General features: G+C 57.6%; 2 protein-coding genes across 4 annotated transcripts in view; one reads left to right on the top strand and one right to left on the bottom strand.

Annotated features, from left to right (window-relative positions):
- The window catches only part of FAM168A (family with sequence similarity 168 member A), a gene marked incomplete at its 5' end in the record, with an annotated part of 45,910 nt that extends 42,896 nt beyond the window's left edge, over positions 1-3,014 (top strand). For 2 of the 3 annotated variants that reach the window (XM_084236823.1, XM_084236824.1), the window contains 2 exons: positions 1,120-1,294; positions 2,428-3,014. In XM_084236823.1, coding sequence (XP_084092949.1) covers positions 1,120-1,294; positions 2,428-2,540 — 288 coding nt within the window. In that variant the 3' untranslated portion in view covers positions 2,541-3,014. The remainder of the gene's footprint in view (positions 1-1,119; positions 1,295-2,427) is intronic. The other variant, XM_084236825.1, reaches the window with a different exon arrangement.
- Positions 3,015-12,131: 9,117 nt separating this feature from the next.
- Positions 12,132-17,559, bottom strand: RELT (RELT TNF receptor; the record flags this gene model as incomplete). The annotated part of the gene is made up of 10 exons (XM_084246523.1): positions 17,497-17,559; positions 16,460-16,534; positions 16,168-16,334; positions 15,873-15,952; positions 14,966-15,223; positions 13,668-13,748; positions 13,306-13,387; positions 12,891-13,145; positions 12,323-12,521; positions 12,132-12,179 (listed from the first exon to the last, which is right to left on the bottom strand). Exons 1-10 carry the CDS (start codon positions 17,539-17,541, stop codon positions 12,132-12,134), a joined length of 1,290 nt encoding a protein of 429 aa, XP_084102649.1. The 5' UTR covers positions 17,542-17,559.
- Positions 17,560-20,388: the final 2,829 nt, after the last annotated feature.

The following is a 20,388-nucleotide window of genomic DNA, read 5'->3' as shown; positions in this document are numbered from 1 at the left end:
TAGTTTAAAAAACAGCGGTATTGTAGAGTAGAAGTCAAAACTTTCAAAAGATAAAACAATAGGCTTGACATAATTTTTTCTCATTTACGGTTTGTACTAGGCTGCTTAAAGGTTGCTTTGTGCTGCCCCAGACCTCGATACTTACAAACCCACATTCTGAGGCGCTTATCATTATTTTTTTTTTTTCAATGTTCTCTATCTTTTTTTTTTTTTTTAAGGTTTATTTATTTATTTATACAAGCACTGGGCACAGTCAGAAGCGCGGGAGGGTGAGAGAATTCACCAGAGCCAGAGCTGGGAGCAGAGCAGGCAGAAGGACCGAAGTACACTGCTGAGGGGAGCAGCGGGCGGCAGGAGAGGTCTGCGCGCCATGCGGGACCCTCCTCCGGTGGCCGGGGAGCAGCCGGGGATCGAACCGGCACTGCAGAGGCTGCGGGCAGCTCCGCAACCCAGCGCTCAACTGCTGCACTACCGGGGAGGCTCCTTATCATTATTAATAACATTTAAGAAGTCCCAGATTAAGATGATCCAGGGACCCTTGTCTACTCCACGCAAGGGTCAGCAGGCTGTGGCTGTGGCGGCAGGAAGCCGCCACGTGATCCAGGCAGAGGGAAGTCACTCCAGGTCCCACCATTTTGCCTAAAGGGAAGTGGATGGAAGAGACTCGGGGGACTGCTCTCTCCGTGTACACCCCCCGTAGGTAAAAGGGGAACAGGGACAGTACTGGACCCCCGTGGTAATCCTTCGTGTGTGCACACAGCCTCTGGCTTTTGCCAGCCCCGCCCGCGTCCTTCTTCGCACATCAGGCAGCTTACAGCACACGCTGCAGTATGTACAGTTTTCAACGCTGACTTCAGCGTTCAGGGAGTCAAGTGTTGCCCCGGGAGCAACTTAGGGCAGGGTTGGAACCTTATTCTTCAGACCAGACGCTGAGCCCAACACTGAACTGTTCCGAGGCAAGTAGTGAGGTGGAAGCGGAGCCCGGTTGGGGCCCAGAGTGTGTGTCCCTGAGCCGGTGCTGCTCTGACCCACCCTCCAGGTCAGGGAGGAACCGGATCCCCTCTCTACATGCTGCCTCCCCTCCCCAGAAACCCATGTGGCCTCGTCTTCTTTCCATAGGGAGCCTACTACACGCAGCCGGTGTATGCTGCCCAGCCCCACGTCATCCACCACACCACGGTCGTCCAGCCCAACAGCATCCCCTCCGCCATCTACCCGGCGCCAGTTGCTGCCCCAAGGACCAACGGCGTGGCCATGGGCATGGTGGCAGGCACCACCATGGCGATGTCAGCAGGTAAAGGCGGCCTTTGTGTCCATCATCCCTGTGCCGGGGGATCTGGGAATCCAGAGGAACGTCCCTTTAACCGTCCTCAGGGATGAGGAAGATTTTGAGTTGGGCGTATGGAACTAGGCCTTCGAGGGAGAACAGAGGCTGACCAGAGGCGAGCGCGGGCAGGGCAGTTCGGGAGGACAAAGCCTGAGTGCGGCCCGTGCACAGAGAGAAGGGTCCAGGACTCGTGGAGCTGGGGGCACGCCGTCCAGAGGGGGGCCGGGGAGTCAGCAAAGGTGAGCGGTGCAGGGTCTCGAATACCTTGATCTCACGGAAGCTGGCACCGTGGCTTAGGCAGAGAAGCCACATTCTCTGGCTAGAAGATGGAGGCAGAATTAGATGGGGAGGCTGTGGGTCAGCAGGGAGAGGAGGCTGTGCGGACTCGGCAGCAGGGTTCTCCAAAGAGTAGGGTGTGCGTTCGGGATACGTCACTCATTAATGGTAAGTTGCGAGAGGGGCAGGAGGCCAGGAAGACCCTTCTCCGGCTCTGGCTTAGACCGGACCTCACACCGGAACTCTGCCCTACGGGAGCCTTGAGGGCCCGGGTGGGGAGAGATGCCAGAGGACGAGCAGCTTCAGGGAAGCCTGGGTGTGATGACGTTCAGAAGAGCAGGAGAGAAGAGGGCTCTCACTTTCAGAAACCCAACTTCTAAACGCAAGCTGGCCGCCCAGGGAAGAGGATACAACGGGTGGGCAGGAGGTGGGGTTTTATTCTGCCTCTAAGGGCAGGGGCTGCTGAGGGCTCATTCCCCAGATCGGAACAGTGAGGTACTGACTGCTTGGTGCCAGCCGACCCAGAGTGAGGCTGCTCTGTCCCCCCGTTCCTCCTCGTTGGGGTCCTAGGGCCCGGTTACCAGTCGCTCAGGCCAGAGCCCTCGCCTCAGGAACCGGGAGGTCGGTGGGAAAGCCCTGCAGACCACCGGCTAGCACTCGGCGTGGTGACTGGGTGGTAAGGGCACACAGTGACGGGTAAAAGGAGTCGCTGAGGACTAGTGGTTGTCCTAGAGCATCTGAAAAGTTGCCCCTAAAGACATGAAGTCTGACCTCGTGCCCTCGGCAGCTGTGTCAGGTTTACTCTTCTCTCTTCCTATGCCCAGGGACCCTGCTGACTGCACCCCAGCACACCGCGATTGGGGCACACCCTGTCTCCATGCCAACATACAGGGCCCAAGGGACCCCTGCGTACAGCTATGTGCCCCCGCATTGGTAAAGCCTGCAGCCCATCCAAGTGAGTGGCGCCGGGGGTGGCCAGGTGGGAGGGGACTAGGGAGCCGCCTCACAGCCCCCCGGGTCTGGACACGGTATCGGCAGGGGCAGGGGGCGGTCACCAGGCGCTCTCCCCCAACACCAGTATCACTTTTTTTTTTTTTTAAAAGATTTATTTATTTATGCAAGCACTGGGTACAGTCAGAAGCGCAGGAGGGTAAGAGAATTCACCAGAGCCAGAGCGGGGAGCAGAACAGACAGAAGGACCAAAGTACACTGCTGAGGGGAGCAGCGGGCGGCAGGAGAGGTCTGCGCGCCATGTGGGTCTCTCCTCCGGTGGCCGAGGAGCAGCTGGGGATCGAACCGGCGCTGCAGAGGCTGCGGGCAGCTTCGCAACCCAGCGCTCAACCTCTGCGCCACTGGGGAGGCCCAATATATCACTCTTAAGAATAGCTGTCACATACGTTCTAGATCCTTGTTCTCTCATGGTCCTCGCTGTAGTTCTGAAATCATAGCTGTTTTACAAGACAAATTTTACTGGTTAAGTGATGCTGAATTAAGCTGGAACTTGACTCCAGTCCTCTAGTACCAAACTCTGTGTTCTTTACTATAAGGGCTTAAGGCTTCTTAGAACTTCTTACAACTCATTCTTCAAATGCAATTTTACGTCAGTCAGAAGCAGCCCCCACCCCCGAGCTTCCTTGCTGCCTAGTCAGCTCCCGAGGCAGTGCCAGTGAGCACAGGGCTCTGAGAAGTCATTTTGAAATCCCCTGCCCTCCACCACCTCCAGGAAGGCTGGGCGCTCAACCCGATGCAGGTAGCTCCATGGGGAAGTTACGGGGCGGGTGGAGGGTGGGGTGGGGAGAGGCCTCCATTTAGGGCTCCCCAGGTGAGGGGAAGGAGTCCAGCGGCTGCTTGATGCTTGCAGTGGCTTCAAAACCTCTTCATTGCTCATGGTTTCCCCTTCCTCCCCCAGCTCTGGAGTCACACATTGTATGCAACTACTCAAGTCTTACACAGGTGCTGGAGCAGTTCCCTAGCAGCACCACCTCTATTTGCAAGAAGAGATAACGGAAGTGCAAGGGTCACTTTATGCATCTTAAATGGTTTTGGTTTTTATTTTTGGTTTTTGTAAAAGCTGCTTTTTCTAAGCTCCTGCCTCTCCCACTGTCCCCCTCTTAGCCGCTGCCCCTCTAGTTCTAGCCCTTCCTTCTACTGACCAGGCACATCCTCTCTGCTCTTCCCTTTCCCAAGCATCCAGTCCCCGGGGAGCCCAGTCTAGAGCCAGGGAGACAGTGTGGTTTGTCGCCGTGGTTCAGCTGAAGGCTTGGTTTTCTTTGAAGGGCGTGACAGACGTGGCCCTCCGGTCCAGGGTAGGGTCTCAGAACTGGTGAGCAGGCCACATCTCCTGGAGATTGTTTCTTTTATGATTTTTCTTATGATTAGTTTAGGACATACTATGTCCTGACACAAATGTAATGTCTTCTGAGAACCATCGCAACAGACCAAGAACAAAATCACCTGATTAGGTAGGAATGTTCATAGCAGCTTAATATCCCAGGCTAAGAACCTGGGGAAACCAGATTCTTACCTTGGGAGAAACTGGGGAGGGAGCAGGGCGGGCGGTAAGGAAGAAGCAGGGCGAGGTTCTTGCCCTGCTAGCTTTGTATGGAAAGGTCTCTGGCCAAGCGGTCTGGGCCTGGACCCTCTGATTTGCACAGTGATGTCCTGGCACTTCCTCAGAAGGCGACTGACTTCAGATCTGCCCAGCAGCTGCAGGGCAGCAGGATCCCAGCCTCCCAAAGCCTTGGAAGGCCAGACACCCCTGTAATCCAGACCTTGGCCCCTGAGCCCTCACGGTCCCACTCTGATGAGGAGCTTCCTCCTGATGAGAGTGGGCGCCTGTGGCATCTCTCCCCCTTCCCCCTGCCCTTCCCTTCACAGGGCTCACCCGTCTGTCCATGGGGCTGGCAGGCAAGCCAAGCTCTTGGTTACCTGATGCCATTCATGGCCAAAGTGAAGGAACCACTTTCCAGGTGGGTGCTGGTGGCTCTGAAGGTCAGGATAGTGAAGGAAAAGCAATAGCAATAAACATTTCATAGACTCATGGAACTGAAGGGACCTTAGCAATCATCTCATCCATTCCCCTGTTTGACAGCTGAGGCCCAGAGAAGAGGAAAGGACTTCCTTAGAGCTCCAGTAAATTAGCATTAAATGCAGCCTTCCTGCCTAGGGACTTGTTGCCTACAAAAAAATCACCTGGGATGGAGTGGCTTGGTTTTGGAAAAATTAGGTCAGCAGCGCCCACACCTGGTGAGCTCTGGAATAGTCTCTGGGCTTTTGTTTCTGCTCTTCCCTCAAGGACTCCCAGTGCGGGGGTTGAAGACTGGGCAGAGGTCACATGAGGCAGATGGCAGGACAGAAATTGCAAATGAAGAAATAACATTTGGAAATTCTGTGAAGACATCTGGAACTTGCATCCTGTTCCTAATTCCAGCCCTAGGAGAAGGAGCAGGAGGGCTGGCTGAAAAGGAGTCTCTGCTTTTAGGACAGTGGCCCCTCATCCTGAGAGGAGAGGAGGGCGAGGATGAGGCCCAGGAGACGGTGACTCTCCTGAGAGAAGAGACCTGTGGGACAGGAGGCCCCGCTAGGCTCAGCCAGGAACCCTGGTTGCCCAGCGCTGCTCTCCTGCTCCTGGCATTCGGCTGGGCCAGCAGCCCTTCTGGTAGGGGCGAGGACATTTTACTGTACAAAATGGGATCATTGATGACATTTGGGACTTTTAAATAACTTTTCATTTTAAATTCATGCAAACTTAGATATACCCTTACCCCTACCTCCACGTCTCCCTAAAGGAGGAAAAAAGTCAGGAAACCCTTGGGCCAAAAGGACCTCGGAGGCTGGCTGGTCATTCCGAGGAGGGCAAAGCCCATCAGCATCCTCAGCCCAGATCCAGGAGTTGGGGGCCACCTTCTTGGCCTCCTAGGGAACTGCAGGGCCAGTAAGGAGAAACCCAGCGCTGTTCTAAACAGTCTCGTAGGGTGCTAACGAGGTTTCAACAAAGTTTTCCAGTGTTAATCCATTTTTTTTTGCAAATACCTCGTCCCACTCTCTGGTTTTGTAAGGGTGGGTGAAGGTTGTTTTAGATTATGTTATACATGTTTGGAAAATGCCAAAATAATAGAAAATCTTTGCATTTACCAGGTGCTTCGTAGATTTCAAAGCACTTCACAGCCTTTAATTTACTGGCCCTGAAAAAGAGACAGGGTCAGAGCTATTTACACCCATTTGGCAAATAAGGAAACTGGTTCTCGAAGGAAAGGGCGCTTGCCCAAAATGAGCAGAATGCTGAGATCCTAACCGACTCCCTTGCACCCTGCTGCATCTAGGTGAACTGGGGTAGATTCAGAGAGGAGACGACCTAGGAATGACCTTGTCACTTTGGTTATTACACAGTTAAGTAGAAACTAACATCTAGTACCTCACAGTTCATGAAACAATTTCCCACCCATCATCTGGTTTAACTCTGAAATAGATTATTCCTTCTATTTGATCCACAAGGAAACAGAAAAGCAAAGTGACCTGCTAATCAGCAGTCACTCGAATCCCAGTGTCTGCAGACAAGGGCTTGCGGACTGAAGCGTCTATGCTCTGCACCTTCCCTTAGCCCCACCTACTATGTAATTCGAGATCAAAGACAGGCCCCAAGGCAAAGAACCACGTGTGGAAAGGCTGGCAAAGTGCAGGCCCAGCACCCTTTTTACAGTGTGAGCACCAGAGCCCCAGTTCAGCTGGCCTCACCCTCTTGCTTTGACGAGATCCACAAGCCTGGCCAAGCTTGGGGAGTCACTGCGAGGCGCTGAGCCCAGGAGGCCAGGGATGGAGGTGTGCCTGTTAAGGTCACAGGTGTCTGTCATGGGTATCCTCCAAAGATGATTTGGTCACGCCAGACAGGTCGACTGACCTGGAAAGACCCTTTGTCAGAAGTCCAACGAGCCTGAGAGGGGACAGGAAGTTCCACATGTAGTGAGCTGTAGTACTGCCGCCAGCCCATGCCTCTCCCCAGCACTACAAGCTCCATGGCCAGGGTGGGCAGTACAGGTAGTCACCAGCCAGTCCTCTTGGCCCCCCACTTCTCCCGGACTCCCCTCTCATTAGCCTGGAGGCTGGAGTGCCCCCAAGTGGTGAGAGCCTAATATACAATCTTTCTGCCACTTTTGGGGGAAAAAAAAACTTAAATTTCTCCCCCTAAGACAGGACAGTTGCTGCTCCTCCCTCTCTCCTGGCAGTGACCCTAAAGTGCATATCCCTAAATACTCATCAAGAACACACACCTGTCTAGTTTTTTCATGCATAAAGTACTTAGATATCGATTGCCAAAATCCTTTTTTTGATGGAAAAAACGAAGTCTGGGAAAGTGTAAAGAAAGCTAAGATTTGGGCCTTTTCAATCTCCTGCCCTTCCTGCTGGTACCTGCTGGGTTTCTAATGGCAGGTATGAAGAAGGGATGTCTGCCCCAAGCAGAGGAAGATGCCAGAGGCCCAGGAAGCTCAGTCTTCCTGGCTGAGGAGATTTTTATTAGGGGCTCTGGGGACCCGGAGACCTGTCTAGCTGGCAGCACTGGGAGGATGAGAATTTGCAAAAAGGCCTGACTTTACAATAGCACTTTGGGGTCATGATGCCAAGGACCAAAGACATGCTCAGAGGCCTCCTTGTTGATGGAACTCTGTACGCCCTAGTTCCCTGACCACGGAGAGCCTGCCCACTGTCCACGAGTTGGCACTTCAAGGGGGGCTCTGATCGCCCACCACACATCCAGTCCCTGGGCTTGAGTGACCTAGGGACACTGCAGTCTCATCCCAGCTCTTACCCTGACCATCCAAATTTTCTTCTAGATGTGAGGTGTCCCACTTCCAGGCCTCTGGCAGTGCTTCTTTGGAGGGGCTTCCTTTGTCCTGAGTGACCTTCAGAAAAGAATCACATGTAGCTTGAAAGTAGGACAGGCCCCAGGTCACCAAGTTCTGGTGTCTCATTATGTGGACAGGACTTGGCGTGAGGCCCAGTGAGGCACTGGCTGAGCCAGCCTGGAGCCCTGCAGATCAGATTCATAGGCTCTGCTTTGTGTCCAGATAGGGCCCAGAGGGCGTGGTGCTTGAGCCTGGTGTGGATCAGGAATTTCGATATGACCACCACCACATTTCAGGTGCAGCTGAATGTGTGGAAACTGCTTTTCCATCCTGTACCCCAGTCCAGCACATTACTATAGGGTATGCTGTCTCCGGCCACTTGCCAAACTTAGGAGTCCAGAGAGGAACAGGTTGGGCAGAGAGTGAGCAGGTGGGAAGCGGGTGTGGTGACAGTGAGCAGCCCCAGGGGAATCCAGATCCCACCCCAAAGCAGGATCATGGCAGTGGACACCCAGCCAGGCTATGATCAAACTCCAAACTGTGGACATGCCAGTGCTGGCCTTTACCCGCCACCTTCCCCTCGCCTTGAAAATTTGTACCTGAAATCAAGCATTACCTGGTTCCAGGGCCCAGCCTTCAAAATCCAGGCCAGCTTCAACATTCCATAGCCAGCTTTGCCTCCCGCTCCCTCAGTTTCTCCAGTGGATATTTTCTACCATGCATGCTGTCCAGTCCAGCCCAGAGGCCAAGTGAGGGACACAGGAGTTGGCATCGGCTGCCACAAAGCCTGAAAAAATGAGCTCTTGCTTCCCCATGACTCATCCGTAGCCCCAGGGCATCCTCGCTGTGGCCTCGCTGTGGCCTCGCTGTGGCCGTGAGGCCGTTTCATTCCAGTTTCTGGTAGAGGGTAGTTTCCTTCCTGAAGCAGAACAGAAACAGCAACCTTGCAGATAAGCATCAGCCCGTAGGAGTCAAATGGGTGACATCACCCTCAGGCCTGACCCCAGCAAGACCAGCATGTCCAGGCTCCCACCTTCCCTGCAGGCCCAAGGGGAGAGCGGGACCCCTGGAGGCCTTCGTTGCCCAGATTAGCCGATCTGTGCTTGGACTCAAGCTCCTCCTCGCCAGAGGAGCGGTCAGGCCAGCCTCCAGCAGCTTGGGGTTGTGTGAAATGGCCTCGAGGCCCAAGGGACTGTCCCCATCTCCTGACTCAAAGGCATCTGCATCCCTGTTTCATATCACATGACAGAGAAACCTGTTCTCATGGCATGTAACAGCCCTGTGAGAGCGTTGTATATGATTTTGTATTTTTTAATTCATTTTAATCTACAGGTTGGAATCTAATTTTTAAATTTTATTGGAACTCACATTTTAAAAAGAAACATTTAAAATAATAAACCTTTGACTGGTGTCTTCCAAGTAGTTTGATCAAAAGAACTTATAGGTGTTTTCAAAACACAGCCTGGAGTGTAAAGATTGGAAAGCCCCGTGGCCGCGCTCGTGTGTATGAAGTGTAAATCTGGTTTCATTTTGTTGTTTTGGATTCTTTTGGGTTTTGTTTTGTTTTGAAGATCAGATAGTGATCACTCTGAAAGATTGAAGCCAAGAATTTGTAATTATGATATTTACTGTAAGCTGTAGAACATTCAATAACTATTAAAAAAAAAGTTTCCAAAAAAAAAGTCTTAGGTGCCCAGATGTGGTTCTTGGGGGAAGGGGATACAGAAGCAGCCTGGGCTTCTCTGGAGCTCAAGAGGAACAAGCCAGAAAAACTTACAGGTAAAGGTGGGGGGACCCTGCACCTGGTCCCTCTGTTCCTCACCCCACTCCTGGGAGACCTCAACACTCCCAAGGGGTAGGTGAAGAAACAGGCCTTTCTGTGCCTTTCTCTTACCTTCCAGTTGGCAGAACATGGAGGGGTGCTCTGCGGTGGAGCAGTGCGTACAATCCCAGGGCGCAGCACCAAAATGGGTGTTCCTGCCCCGGGCGGGAGGGTATTTAGAGACTGCTGTCCAGCCCTCCCCTGGGACAGGAGGCCAGAGAATCGAGGGGACCCGCTCCCCCGCCCCACTCACCTAGGGCACCGGTTCTCCGTCTCATTCTCATCCAAGTCCTGGGTGAAGTAGGGCGGGTGGGCTGAGGGGACAGCCACGTGGGAAGAAGCCCAACAGATGCAGCTGAATAGGGACACCAGTGCACCCTGGTGGCCGCCGTCAGCAGTTCCTTGAGGCGCTGCTGATGCTGCCAATCCCCTGCAACAGGTCCATTCCAGATGTGGACAGTCTTTGATGTCCAGAAAATTCCTCCTGATGTTTCGATCTCCCCATTTCCTTCCCTCCCTTCTCCTAGTGAAGGTGAAGCTTTGTTCCAATCCTTTTCCTGCTCATCCCAGAAGCCCCAGAAAACCACCTGTGCCCTGGAGATCTGAGAGGCTAGAAAAGAATCTCACAGCAAGTCTGCCCAGCCTCCCTTCAGCGCAGGAGGGAGTTTTCTCTGCAGCTTGACCACTGCCCTGGAGAAAGGCCTCTACATGGCTTCTCCCCCGCGCCCAGCGCACCTGAAATCCTGCAGAACACCCCTCTACACCTCCTGGCTCCGTCAAGTGTCCCTTCCTCATTCTTCAGCCTCTTCTTGGCCTCTTTCACATTAATTGTGCCCCCTTTTCCATGTTTTGCCCTGACCCACCCCCGACTCCCAAGCCCAGTGGTTCTGACCCAGGAATGCTTGCATCCATGTTTCTCTCATCACCCGCCATGGCCCAGCCTCCACCATCTCCTCCTCGGGGAACCTGTTCCTGCAGCTCCTCACGCTCCACACTAGGGGGTCCAGGGTGAGCTAACGTCCTACTTTCCCCTTCGAGGTGTCCAGAGACTCCTTGGCATCCCTTGCGCCAGACTGACAATGGCTTTGAGAGCCCCCAGGCCACCGAGCCCACCTCTCAGTCACCCTTTCGGCTCCTCCAGTCTTATTTCTGTCAATGTCTGACCTTGACACGTGCTGCTGTCAGTGGGGTACCGCTTCCCTTCCCACATTTAGCCCCCAGTTTGTCTCACTTACCCCTCATCTTCCAGGCTCCACTTCTAGAACTTACCCAACATGGGGCCACCAGCCATTGTGTGATCAGCCCGTGAAATATGCTGACTCGTGTTAAGAAGTGCTTGAAGCGTAAAATACACACCACATTTCAAAACAAAAATATAAACAGTGCTGGAGTTCATGTTGCTTTTCCATTGAACATAACCTCAGATCTACTGGCTACAGAAAACACTGCTATGGCTTAGAGTCATTTCACCCCTTTTGTTGTAAACATGGCTAGTAGAAAACTGTAAATCGCGCATGTGGCTCACACCACACTTGCGCTGGGCGGCGCGGCCTCGAGGGCCTGCAGTGAGAACCACGGGGGGGGGGGGGCTCCCCACCCCATCCCTCCTGTTGCCGGCTGCCCGGGATGCCGCGGGCGTCCCACCCACAGTGGCCGACACAGACCACGCAGCGATCGGCCGGGTGGCCTGGGGGAGAGGCACAGGGAAAAGAAGCTCCTCGTGACACCACTTTCCCACCTTTTATTATTTAACAAACGGATGGGGACGAAGATGCAAGACAAGGACAACAGCGAAGTTTCAATAAATAAGGAATGCGAGGGTGGTGGGGCCCGTGCCTGCACAGTCCCAACATAAATAACCAGGTTGCTGAGCTAGAATGGAGATGGGGGCTGGGCAGGACAGTCGCCTGCACTGTCCAGGCCCTGGGGACAGACACACTAACACGACGGGGCAACGCCTCTCCAGCCCTGCCACACGCTCCTCTCTCTGGAAGCTCCAGAGACCCTGGGGGTGGCGGGCTGAGCTCTGCATCACAGCACCGCCCAGATGAAGTCTGTTTTGTTCAGTTTCAATAAAAACAGCAGAGTGGGGGGCGGGGCAGGCACATGCATTGAGCCCCTCCATAGGCCGTGGATGGGCTGCCCCATGGGGGCCTTGAATTGAAAGTGGAGGCCCTGGAAGCAGCAAAAATGAGGCCAGTTAAAGCTTCTAATGAGAAGGGGTGGCAAGGAGTCAAGTTCTCCCCCAAACAACCCCGCCAGGACCTCCAGGGAGCTGGAGAGGCCGCGGGTTCTGAGGCCTCCTCCCCTCTCCACTTCACAGTCAGAAAAATTGGGCTCCAGTGATGGCCGGGGACTTGCCAGGATGAGAACCCAGGAAGTCAGCCGTCCAGCCCTCGGACTCGTGATGCCCCTTCCCACGGGACCTGCCGGAGCGGGGAGGGTGCAGATGACCATCTGCCTGAGGCCCGGCACAGAGGCAAGGGCTGCCTAATTACCAAGGTGTGGGGTACTGGGGGGTGCCAGGCAGAAGGCCCCTCCACCATCTAGGCCTAGCCACCTGGGTGTACAGAGGATCCCTTGGGCTCCTAGGAACTGCCAGGGCAGGGTGCAGGGTCAGAGGCGTCCTGCAGGGAAGGAGCTGGGGCAGCAGGCATGGGAGGGAGTCTCAACCTGCTCCTGCACACAGCACCCACTGCCTCCTCCTGGGGCGGACAGTCCCACCTCCAGGCCTTGACTTTGGCTGTTTTGTCTGCTGGGCCGTTGCTTCTTGGTCCTCACAGGCCCAGCTGCAGCTCTACCTCCTCCAGGAAGCCTCCAGAACCTCCCAGGGCAGGGCTGCATTGTCTTCAGATGTGACAGCTCCTCAGATAACCAGGTTGCTCTCACTCAGTCGAACCACATAGCGGTTCTCCTAGAGGACAGGGTTGAGGGGTCAGAGATGAGTCAGGGAGGGGTCTGGACTCCAGGAAAGTTGCCCCTGGACCCCCACCTTGCCCCATCTCCAGTCAGGGTTGGCCTAGGAGCCCACAGACACCTTCCCTGTCTGCCTCTCACCTCAGCCTTGTTCTCTGCTAGAGGCTTCAGCCACTTAGTGTGGCTTCCGCTGCTTCCCAGCAGGGCCAGCTGCTCAGTGGGGAGGCCGGGTTGCGGGGAGTCAGGGAGATTGCCCCCCGAGGGCCCGCCCTCTGTGATGGTCTTCACCTCTGGCGCTAGTGAGTTCGTCCGCTGCTCAGGAATCCGGGCCACGCGGAACCTGTGTGGAGAGGTGGCTGTCAGCTGCCCCTTAGCAGGGGAACCCCAGGTGCTGAAAGGGCAGCCTCTGCCCAGGGTCTCCCAGCAGGCTCATGGATCGGGAGGCGCGTCCCTGCCAGCACCCTCCCCGCAAGCCCAGGCTGCAGTGGACAGGCTGTTGGCCTGAGGGGCCCAGACCCTGCCCTGGGAACCCACGGGCTCCGTGAGAGACACAGCACAGCCGGGAAGACCGCACTTCTCGCTGGCCAGAGAGGCGGGGAGGGCAGGGCCATCACTGGGCAGGGTGCTCAGGCTCCACCTGGGGCCCTGCCTCTGCCCCCTGCCGCTGTCATGTCGCTCCCTGGTCCCGCTGAGCCCGGGCCCGCCTCACCTGCCCACAGACAGGATGGTGATCTCGCTCTGCCGTCCTGCCTTGGCACCGGCCTTGGGAGCCCTGCCCACATTGGGCAGGAGTCTGGGAGTGGGAGCAGTGGCGGCTGCAGCCTCAGGGGACAGCAGCACCTCAGGCCACTTCTGGCTACAACGGGAGCAACAGGCGCCAGAGAGTGAAGCGAGGCCCTGCACGGTGTGGAGGTGGTGGCGATGCGGGCAGATGTGTGGCGTGCTGGGCGTGCCCGGCGGCAGCCTGTGGAAGGTACGGCGGTAACAGTTGGCACAGCAGGCCCCCAGCCAGATGAAGCAGTTAGGGGAATCCGGGTAACAGGAGAGGGGACATGCCCGAGAGCCCCAGGAGGCAGGCAGATCACCAGTGGGGTAGGTACCTCCTTGCCCACCTGCCCACTCACCTGGGCACAGGCCTCTGGCTTGTCTGCACCAGCTGTTTGCTGTGATACTCCTTCAGCAGCTCCTCCAGAGCCGCTGCATTCTCTGTGGGCAGTTGCAGTCAGAACCTGCCTCTGGGCCATGAGGGGAGACCACACCCCTGTGCCCTAGTACAATCCCCCTATCCACCAGCCGCCCCTTCCCTGGCCTGGCCGAGCGCCTCCTCCACCCCTCAGCAGGCAAGAGGAGGAGGAAGAGAGGCAACGCAGTCAGCCATCCTGGTGAGAGGGCCAGCTAGCCCGGGCCCCCCGGCAGGAGGCCAGAGCAGGGTGGGACTCTAACCCCAAACTCAGGGAGGAGCACAGGAGAGGGTCATGCACCCCACCTTTCTTCTCTGTGATCAGGCGCACCAGGACCCCGATGGTGTCCTCATTGGCGTCCTCAGCTAAATAGGCTGGGTTGATCCCTGCGGAAGGAAAAGGCCATGACCCTGGGGAAGTCTGGGGGCAAGACCCGGCTTGCGAGCTACTCCAGGATGCGCCAGCAGAGGGCGCCCCAGGCCTTCCAAAGGGTGAGGCGCATGCCGGGCAGTCCTGCCCCTCCGCAAGCTCATTTCTCCTTCACCCCTCACATCACCTCGCCCGGCGCCCACAGCCCCCAGGGCCCCGTGGTTCGGGGCTCTCTGAACCCTAGTCCCTGCAGAGCAAGTGTGAGGGTCGGGGTCAGGCTCTTCTCTCCCCTCCTCAGCTATGGGCAGCCTCTGCCCAGAACCCTGGAGAAGTCTGGCCAACTGCCACGTGGGGCCCAGACCCCCGCTGCTCACGCCCTGTCTACAGAGCGAACCGAGGGCCTTTGGTCACCTTAGGGCCCAACCACACAGTGTGGCCACGGGTTGCAGACGGAGCTGCTAGGACTGGCGCAACCATCAGCTGGAGCAAATCCTCGGCTAGGAAAACAAGCAGAGCCTCAGCACAATGGCCCGAGTTGCCACCTTCCTGCCTCCTCTTAGTCCCTGGCTCCTTCCTGCCCCTCCAGACCTCAGTGCCAGCAGCTTAGGGTTCAGCCAGCCCTAGGCAGCCCAGCATGGGCGGTGCCACTTCAGTCGATGTGGCCACAAGGTTCTGGGGGCGGTGGATGTGCGTGCGGGCCTCACGCCCCTCCTGGACTTTGGGGGACAGTGTCAGGGAGAAGAAAAGACCAGGGCCCTGGGAGCCTCAGGTGTGTGGTGCAGTCTCGGAGTAACACAGACCAGAAGCCTCTTGTGTGCCGCCCACGACAACCGCCTCCCCCACTCCCCGCCAGGGTCAGAGGTCACCCCAGCACTATAAAGGCAGTCTGACCCTTGACCTACATACACAATTGTAGCCCCCAGGAGTCCAGAACCCCACTGCTGAGCAGGCCTCATCCAAGGTGGAAATCCCGCTGAAGCCCCTTGACCAGTGTCTTGCCTCTGCTCAGTCCCTGTCACCACCTGGGGCCACCTCAGCCTTCCTTCCACCCTGTCTGTCTGCAGCGTCTCCCTGGGGTCCACAGGCAGCACCTCGGGGAGGCCCCCCAGACAAGCCCGCTGCAGGCCTCTCCCTATCAGATCCTCCAGAGGAAGATTCTCTTGGGCAGCCCCCGAGCAGGGCCAGCCCAGCCTGCGCCCTCTGGCCCCCAACCTGGACCCCAGGGGGGCCTCACCGCTGCCTCCACCTTCAGGGCCAGGCCCGACTTCCTTGTGGGCCGTGCAGTGGTAGCCCTTCCGCTTGAGCAGGTTACACACCAGGATGCCCAGCAGCCCCATGAGACAGAAGATGGGCACGATGGCGATGACTGCGTACTGGGCGGCCGTCTCCTCGGGGCTGCCCGCCCGCGTGCCGTTCCCTGGCTGCTGCATCTCCTCACTGCCGCTGGCCCCTGCGGCCACCTCCACGCCTCGGCGGGCCCGGCGCCCCCGCTCTGAGCACCACGGAGGATGGCAGCATGAAGGGAAGATGGAGGCAGAGAATCACAGACACGCAGACCCCAGGCCCAAGTGAGCGTGCGTGGGGCAAACTCACGTGCCCGCCCATCCCATGCTGGGGAAGCAGCTCCCCAGCCCCCGCCCCCTTTGCTGTCCGACCAGGACACCAGCCCTCTGGCCAGCCTTACACTGGGCTCCAGAGGGCGAGGGATGGCACCTGCGGCCCATGCCCGGACACAGGGACCCCAGGCCTGTCTTTATGACCTGGTCCACGAGTTAATGTCTCAGAAGGTGACCAGCTCAGGGGAGAAGGCGGTGTGTGTGTGCATGGGTGCTCACACTCATCTGGGGGGGCCTCTGAGGGAATGAAGAGCAGGATGTGAGCCCCCAGCCCCTCAACTGAGGCTGCCACCTGCTGGACAGTCTCTGCCATTCAAAAACAAGGTGGGTGGACAGCAGAGCAAGAGACCACACCTTCCCCAACTCCCCCCAGCTGTACCTCCCGCTAGTCCCCTGAGCAGTTGGAATGAGGACCCCAGAGCCCCAAATGAACATGGGGGGGGGGCGTGGCGGTCTCCCTTAGTGCAAATTTGCTGGATCCCCTCCTACACCGCCCCAGCAATTTCAGCCCCCGTCTGCACTCACCATGACAGCCTCGAGTGCCCAGAGGTGTCCAGGGGCATGGCTGGCAGGGAGCGTGAGGGACTGCTGTGGGGGCAAACCACCTGCAGGGAGGGAAGGTGTCACCAAGAACCAAAAACTATCCCTAAGAGAGGCTGGACTCCTTCCTGCGGGCCCCTCACTGGCCCTGGCCATCCCATTTCACAGATGGGAAGAACGAGCCAATTAAGGGGGCAGGTGAGGCTGGGACCCCAGGATTCAGGGTTCTGGTTATGCAGCTATGAGCCCCCCTCAACTCCCCACGGACCCCTTAGCTCACCCAGGCTGGCAGTCTCCACAGAGTGTGTCTTGAGTCTCGGTGCCCACCTGGGCCTTCAGCCTCCCTCGAGGGCTGCAGAGGGAGTGGGGTTGGCATCGGCTAGAGCCCCATGAGGCTGAGAAGGTGCCTAGGGGGCAAGGCCTGCAGAATGTGCCCTGCCCTAGGTCCTGTGGGAGAGAAAGGCAAGAGTGAAGCCAGGAGCCAGGCCTGAGGTCCCTGGGAAGCCAGGTACAGGGACTGCGCCTGCCTCCGAGTCTCCCCAGGACAGGGCCAATGGCAGGGTGACGCTCACCAGATCAGGCTCCTCCCCAGGTGGGCACTGCCAAGGGCTTGTTGGTATTGGAGTGGCCAGAGGCCAGGGCAGCAGCTGGAAGAAGAGTGGGCAGGAGCGCGCTGAGAGCAGATACAGAGTCATGGGGTCTCTGGTGCCATCCGTCGACCACCCACTTCCTGACAAGGCAGGGCTGGGGACCACCAGGCCAGCCCCAGGCTTCAGAGGCACTCTCTGGCCTCAATCCCTCATGCCTGACCCAGACTTGCTGCATGGCCATTGCCCAGGTTGGAAAAGAACCACATCTACTTCTGGAAAGTGCTGGAAAGCCCCAGGCAGAACTGAATCTGGCTCTCAAGCTCTGGGATCTCTGAGGCACACCCCTTCCATCTAACAAGGTCCTTGAGGAAGAAACGCTTCCCAATTCCTCTCAAGTTCTGCCCCCTTCCTGCCGCCCCTGCTGCCTCTCCCCCGCCAGCTGGGTGTGTTACTGACCAACTCTGTCCATCCACCCTGGGGCCGAGCCTGCAGCTGGTGCTTCCTATTCTGAGCTATCAGCTGAGCCTCTGGGACCACATCCTCCTCCATGACCTCCTCATGACAAGGCCAACTCCTTCACACCCCGGCTTCCACACAGGCATGGCACGTCCCAAGGGAAGGTTTTCTCAGTTTGTGTCTCTCAACGTATTCGACCAGGAGCACCTCTGCTTCCTGTTCCAGATGTGACTTTGGCCCCAGCTCGGCAGTGGTGGGAAGAGCAGAGCCAGTTGTCTTGGAGGGCCAAGAGAATGCCATCGGGAAGGCTCTGGGGACCTCTTCAGGCCCAGACCTGGGTGCCAGCGCCTGCCAAGTGCTACAAGGCCTCCTGCACTGGGAACATGGGGGCCAGGAGGTGCTTTCCAGGACCAGCCTTTCTCAGATCCTTCAAAGAGCTGGGAAAATGGCCTCAGCACCACCCAGGCGCCCTGGAGCAGCACCTGGACTCCATCAACTCCAAGGCCTGTGGCGCAGGCCCCAGACTCAACTCTGCATTTCCCCACAGTCCCATCCCAACTCACCACAAGGAGGCAGGACAGGGGCCAGAGCTGTGGGCTCAGCTTCATCCTCAGGCCCTGGTGGTCACCAGCCTAGAGCAGAAGAAAGGAGAGGAGGTGACACAGGCAAGGCAGTGCTGCTTCCAGGACAGGATGGGATTCATTTGCAAGGTGCTGTGGGCTTGGCCTACACTCACCATCCGGCCCTGCAAGCGAGAGTGGAGGCGGTGGGGTGGGGCGCCCTGTCTAGGGCCAGCCTCCCAGTGCAGCACAGACTGTAGGGGACCAAAGGCTCTGCCAGGCTTGGGGGGCTTCCCTAGGAGGAAGGGCTTCCTTCCCCTTTCATAAACAGGCACCTTGAAGCAGCGGGGTGGGGGAAGGAAGAGGCAGCGATGGCCCTGGGGGTGGGGGATGAGAGGGCTGGCAATCCCCTCCACACAGTCTCTGCACCTCCTGGCCTCAGGCCCCAGCACTAGGAATGCCCTACAGGCTAAGGGCAGGTTCACGCAGCTCAAGCCTTCTCTCTAGCTACTTCTGCTGAAAGGCAGGCTCTTTCCTTCTCCCTCAAACCCAACATAAAGGCTTCCCTTTCCTGAAGCTTCTCTAGATCTCCCTTTCCCAGAGCTGTGTCTGATCCTCCCCCCCCCCCAAGGCCCATGCATGTTCTCCGCCCCACCCATCGCTGGGCCCACTGTCCACACCACCATTTCTCCATGAGCCCCGGAGCACACCTGACTGCATCTGTGCCCCAAGGCCAGCCTCAGGGAGTGCCTCAGGCAGAGTTGGGGGCAGGGGGGCAGCTAGCAATTAGCCGTCCTCCCTTCTCAGGCACCTACTGTGTGCTGGGCACTGCCCTCAGCAAAGGAAAGAGTATGAGCAAGACAGACATGGGCCCTGTCCCCAGGGGGCTCCCACCCGAGGAGCTTTCTGCAGCTAAGCAGAAAGGCCCTGTCAGGTGAGGGGACATGCCAAGAAGCAAAACAAGGCAGGGTGAGGGCACAGAGCGTGATGGGCACTGGGACTGAGCCCCCAGGCTGAGTGTGGCCTCTCCAGCCAGAGGACAAGGAGGGAACGGCAGGAAGAAGGACTCGGCTGGACAACAATAGGGACTGGGCAGAACATGGTGTGTTTCCAGGAGGCAGGCCGCAGGCTCAGGAGGGTGAGGGAAAGGGTGGCTGCTGGATCTCAGCCACAGGCCACACTACATGCAGCCCCTGAACCCCAAGGGGTGGCCTGAGAGCTCAGTCGCTGGCCCAAGACCCCCAATAGATTGAAGTGACCCTACCTGGAGCTGTCACACGAGAGCCCCTCACCCTCTGGGTGGCCTGGGCTTCCCACTGGAAAAGGAGGCAGAGGAAACCGATCCTCCCGCCCTCCCGGGGCAGCCTGGCAGGCACAGACCTCAGAGGGACCAGGGGCTTGAGTTACACCCCAGGGGAGGGGGAGGGGCAGCGGTCACACCGTCATCCTCGGGACTCTCCAGGTCACTGGCAGTAGCTCCGGGCCTAAGGCCAGCTCAGGGGAAAATCCGGGGCAGGAGGAGGCCAGGCCATGGAGAAGGGTGAAGGCCCCACCCCCGGCATTCAGCACCCAATAGGTGACACCCCAGGCTCATCCCCCACTTGCCTTCCCACCCCAATTTAGTCACACGTCTCCTTTTCAGTGTTTGCACAAGGCCCAGAGCCCACTCAAGCCCTCTGCGTGGCCTCTTCCCTGCTCTTCACAGTCTCTGACCCACAGCCCTGCCCAGTCCCAGCACCACCCTGTGTCCCTGGGGAGGGCACAGATGGACACCTGCTGGGAGGCCTAAGCCCTCAGGGGAGGGTTGTGCAGCTGCTCATTTTCAGCAGCTCAAATGGAGATACCAAGCTCACAATTTCTGGGAGGAAAATGGGGGTCCCAGAGGCGCAGACTAAAGCCAGAGAGGACCCAATCCAGCACATTCACAGACACCGCCTGGCGCCCCGACGCCTTCTAATTACCTGCCGTCTAATTACCCCAAACCAGCACTTACTCCAGACTCGCTGCCCCATCTCTGCTTACAGCAGCTCCCTGGCCCCACACTCAGTCCAGACTGAGACCCCACGGACCTGTTCAGTCAGGCAGCTCAGAGCACGGTGCACACATGTGGACGCACCTGCTGCTCTGACGTCCCCTCGGCGGCCCACTCTTCACCGGCCTCCAGCAGCCCAGCCCCGCCTCTGACCAAAATGCAAGTTTAGATAGAAGCCCCGGGGCGAGGGGCGGAGGGTGGTCAGTGAAGGTGCAAACCCCAACCTTCGGCTTGGTCCAGGTGGTTGGGCAGTCAGTGACCTTCCAAAGGCTGGCACCTCTGGAGGGCTTCCTGGAGGAGGGCTGTCAGCACAGGCATACCCAGGCCCTAGAGGAGCAGTGCCTCAGCCCATGGCCGGGAGACTCCTCTCCCTGCTCCTATCCCTGAGCCCTTGAACTATTCTCCAAGGAGAACCTCCTCCCACTGAGGGGGACGACAGGCAGGAGCAGAGAAAAAAGTCAGTCCCAAGGCCACTCCTCCCTGAAGTCTCCCAGTCTGGGGCCATCCACAAGTCCCCACTATCGCCAGCTCCCGGGGGGACCTGATTCAGCCGGCTGGGTCTCAGTTTCCTTGCCTGTAGGATGGGAATGTTTATTTCCCAGGACAAGGCTGTCATGAGATTCAAGAAGAGCCTAAAGCAGGTCTTGTGATTTCCTTCCATCACCCCTTCGCCCTGCACCTCCTGCCCAAGTTTGTAATTAGTAATTGTCTGCATGCTTGTTTACCACTGCGCCACCCCCTCAGTCCCCCCCACCCCTCCCCAGACAGCAGCTAGGGCAGGGCTGTCTCACTCATCACAAGCTCCCCCAGCCCAGTGTCTGGAGCAGGAGGTCTCCAAACATGCTCACTGAGGTTGGGGGACC

The sequence above is a fragment of the Talpa europaea genome (genome assembly GCF_964194135.1).
Source record: "Talpa europaea genome assembly, chromosome: 1".
Lineage (NCBI taxonomy): Eukaryota > Metazoa > Chordata > Mammalia > Eulipotyphla > Talpidae > Talpa > Talpa europaea.
This window is presented reverse-complemented; position numbering and strand designations above follow the sequence as displayed.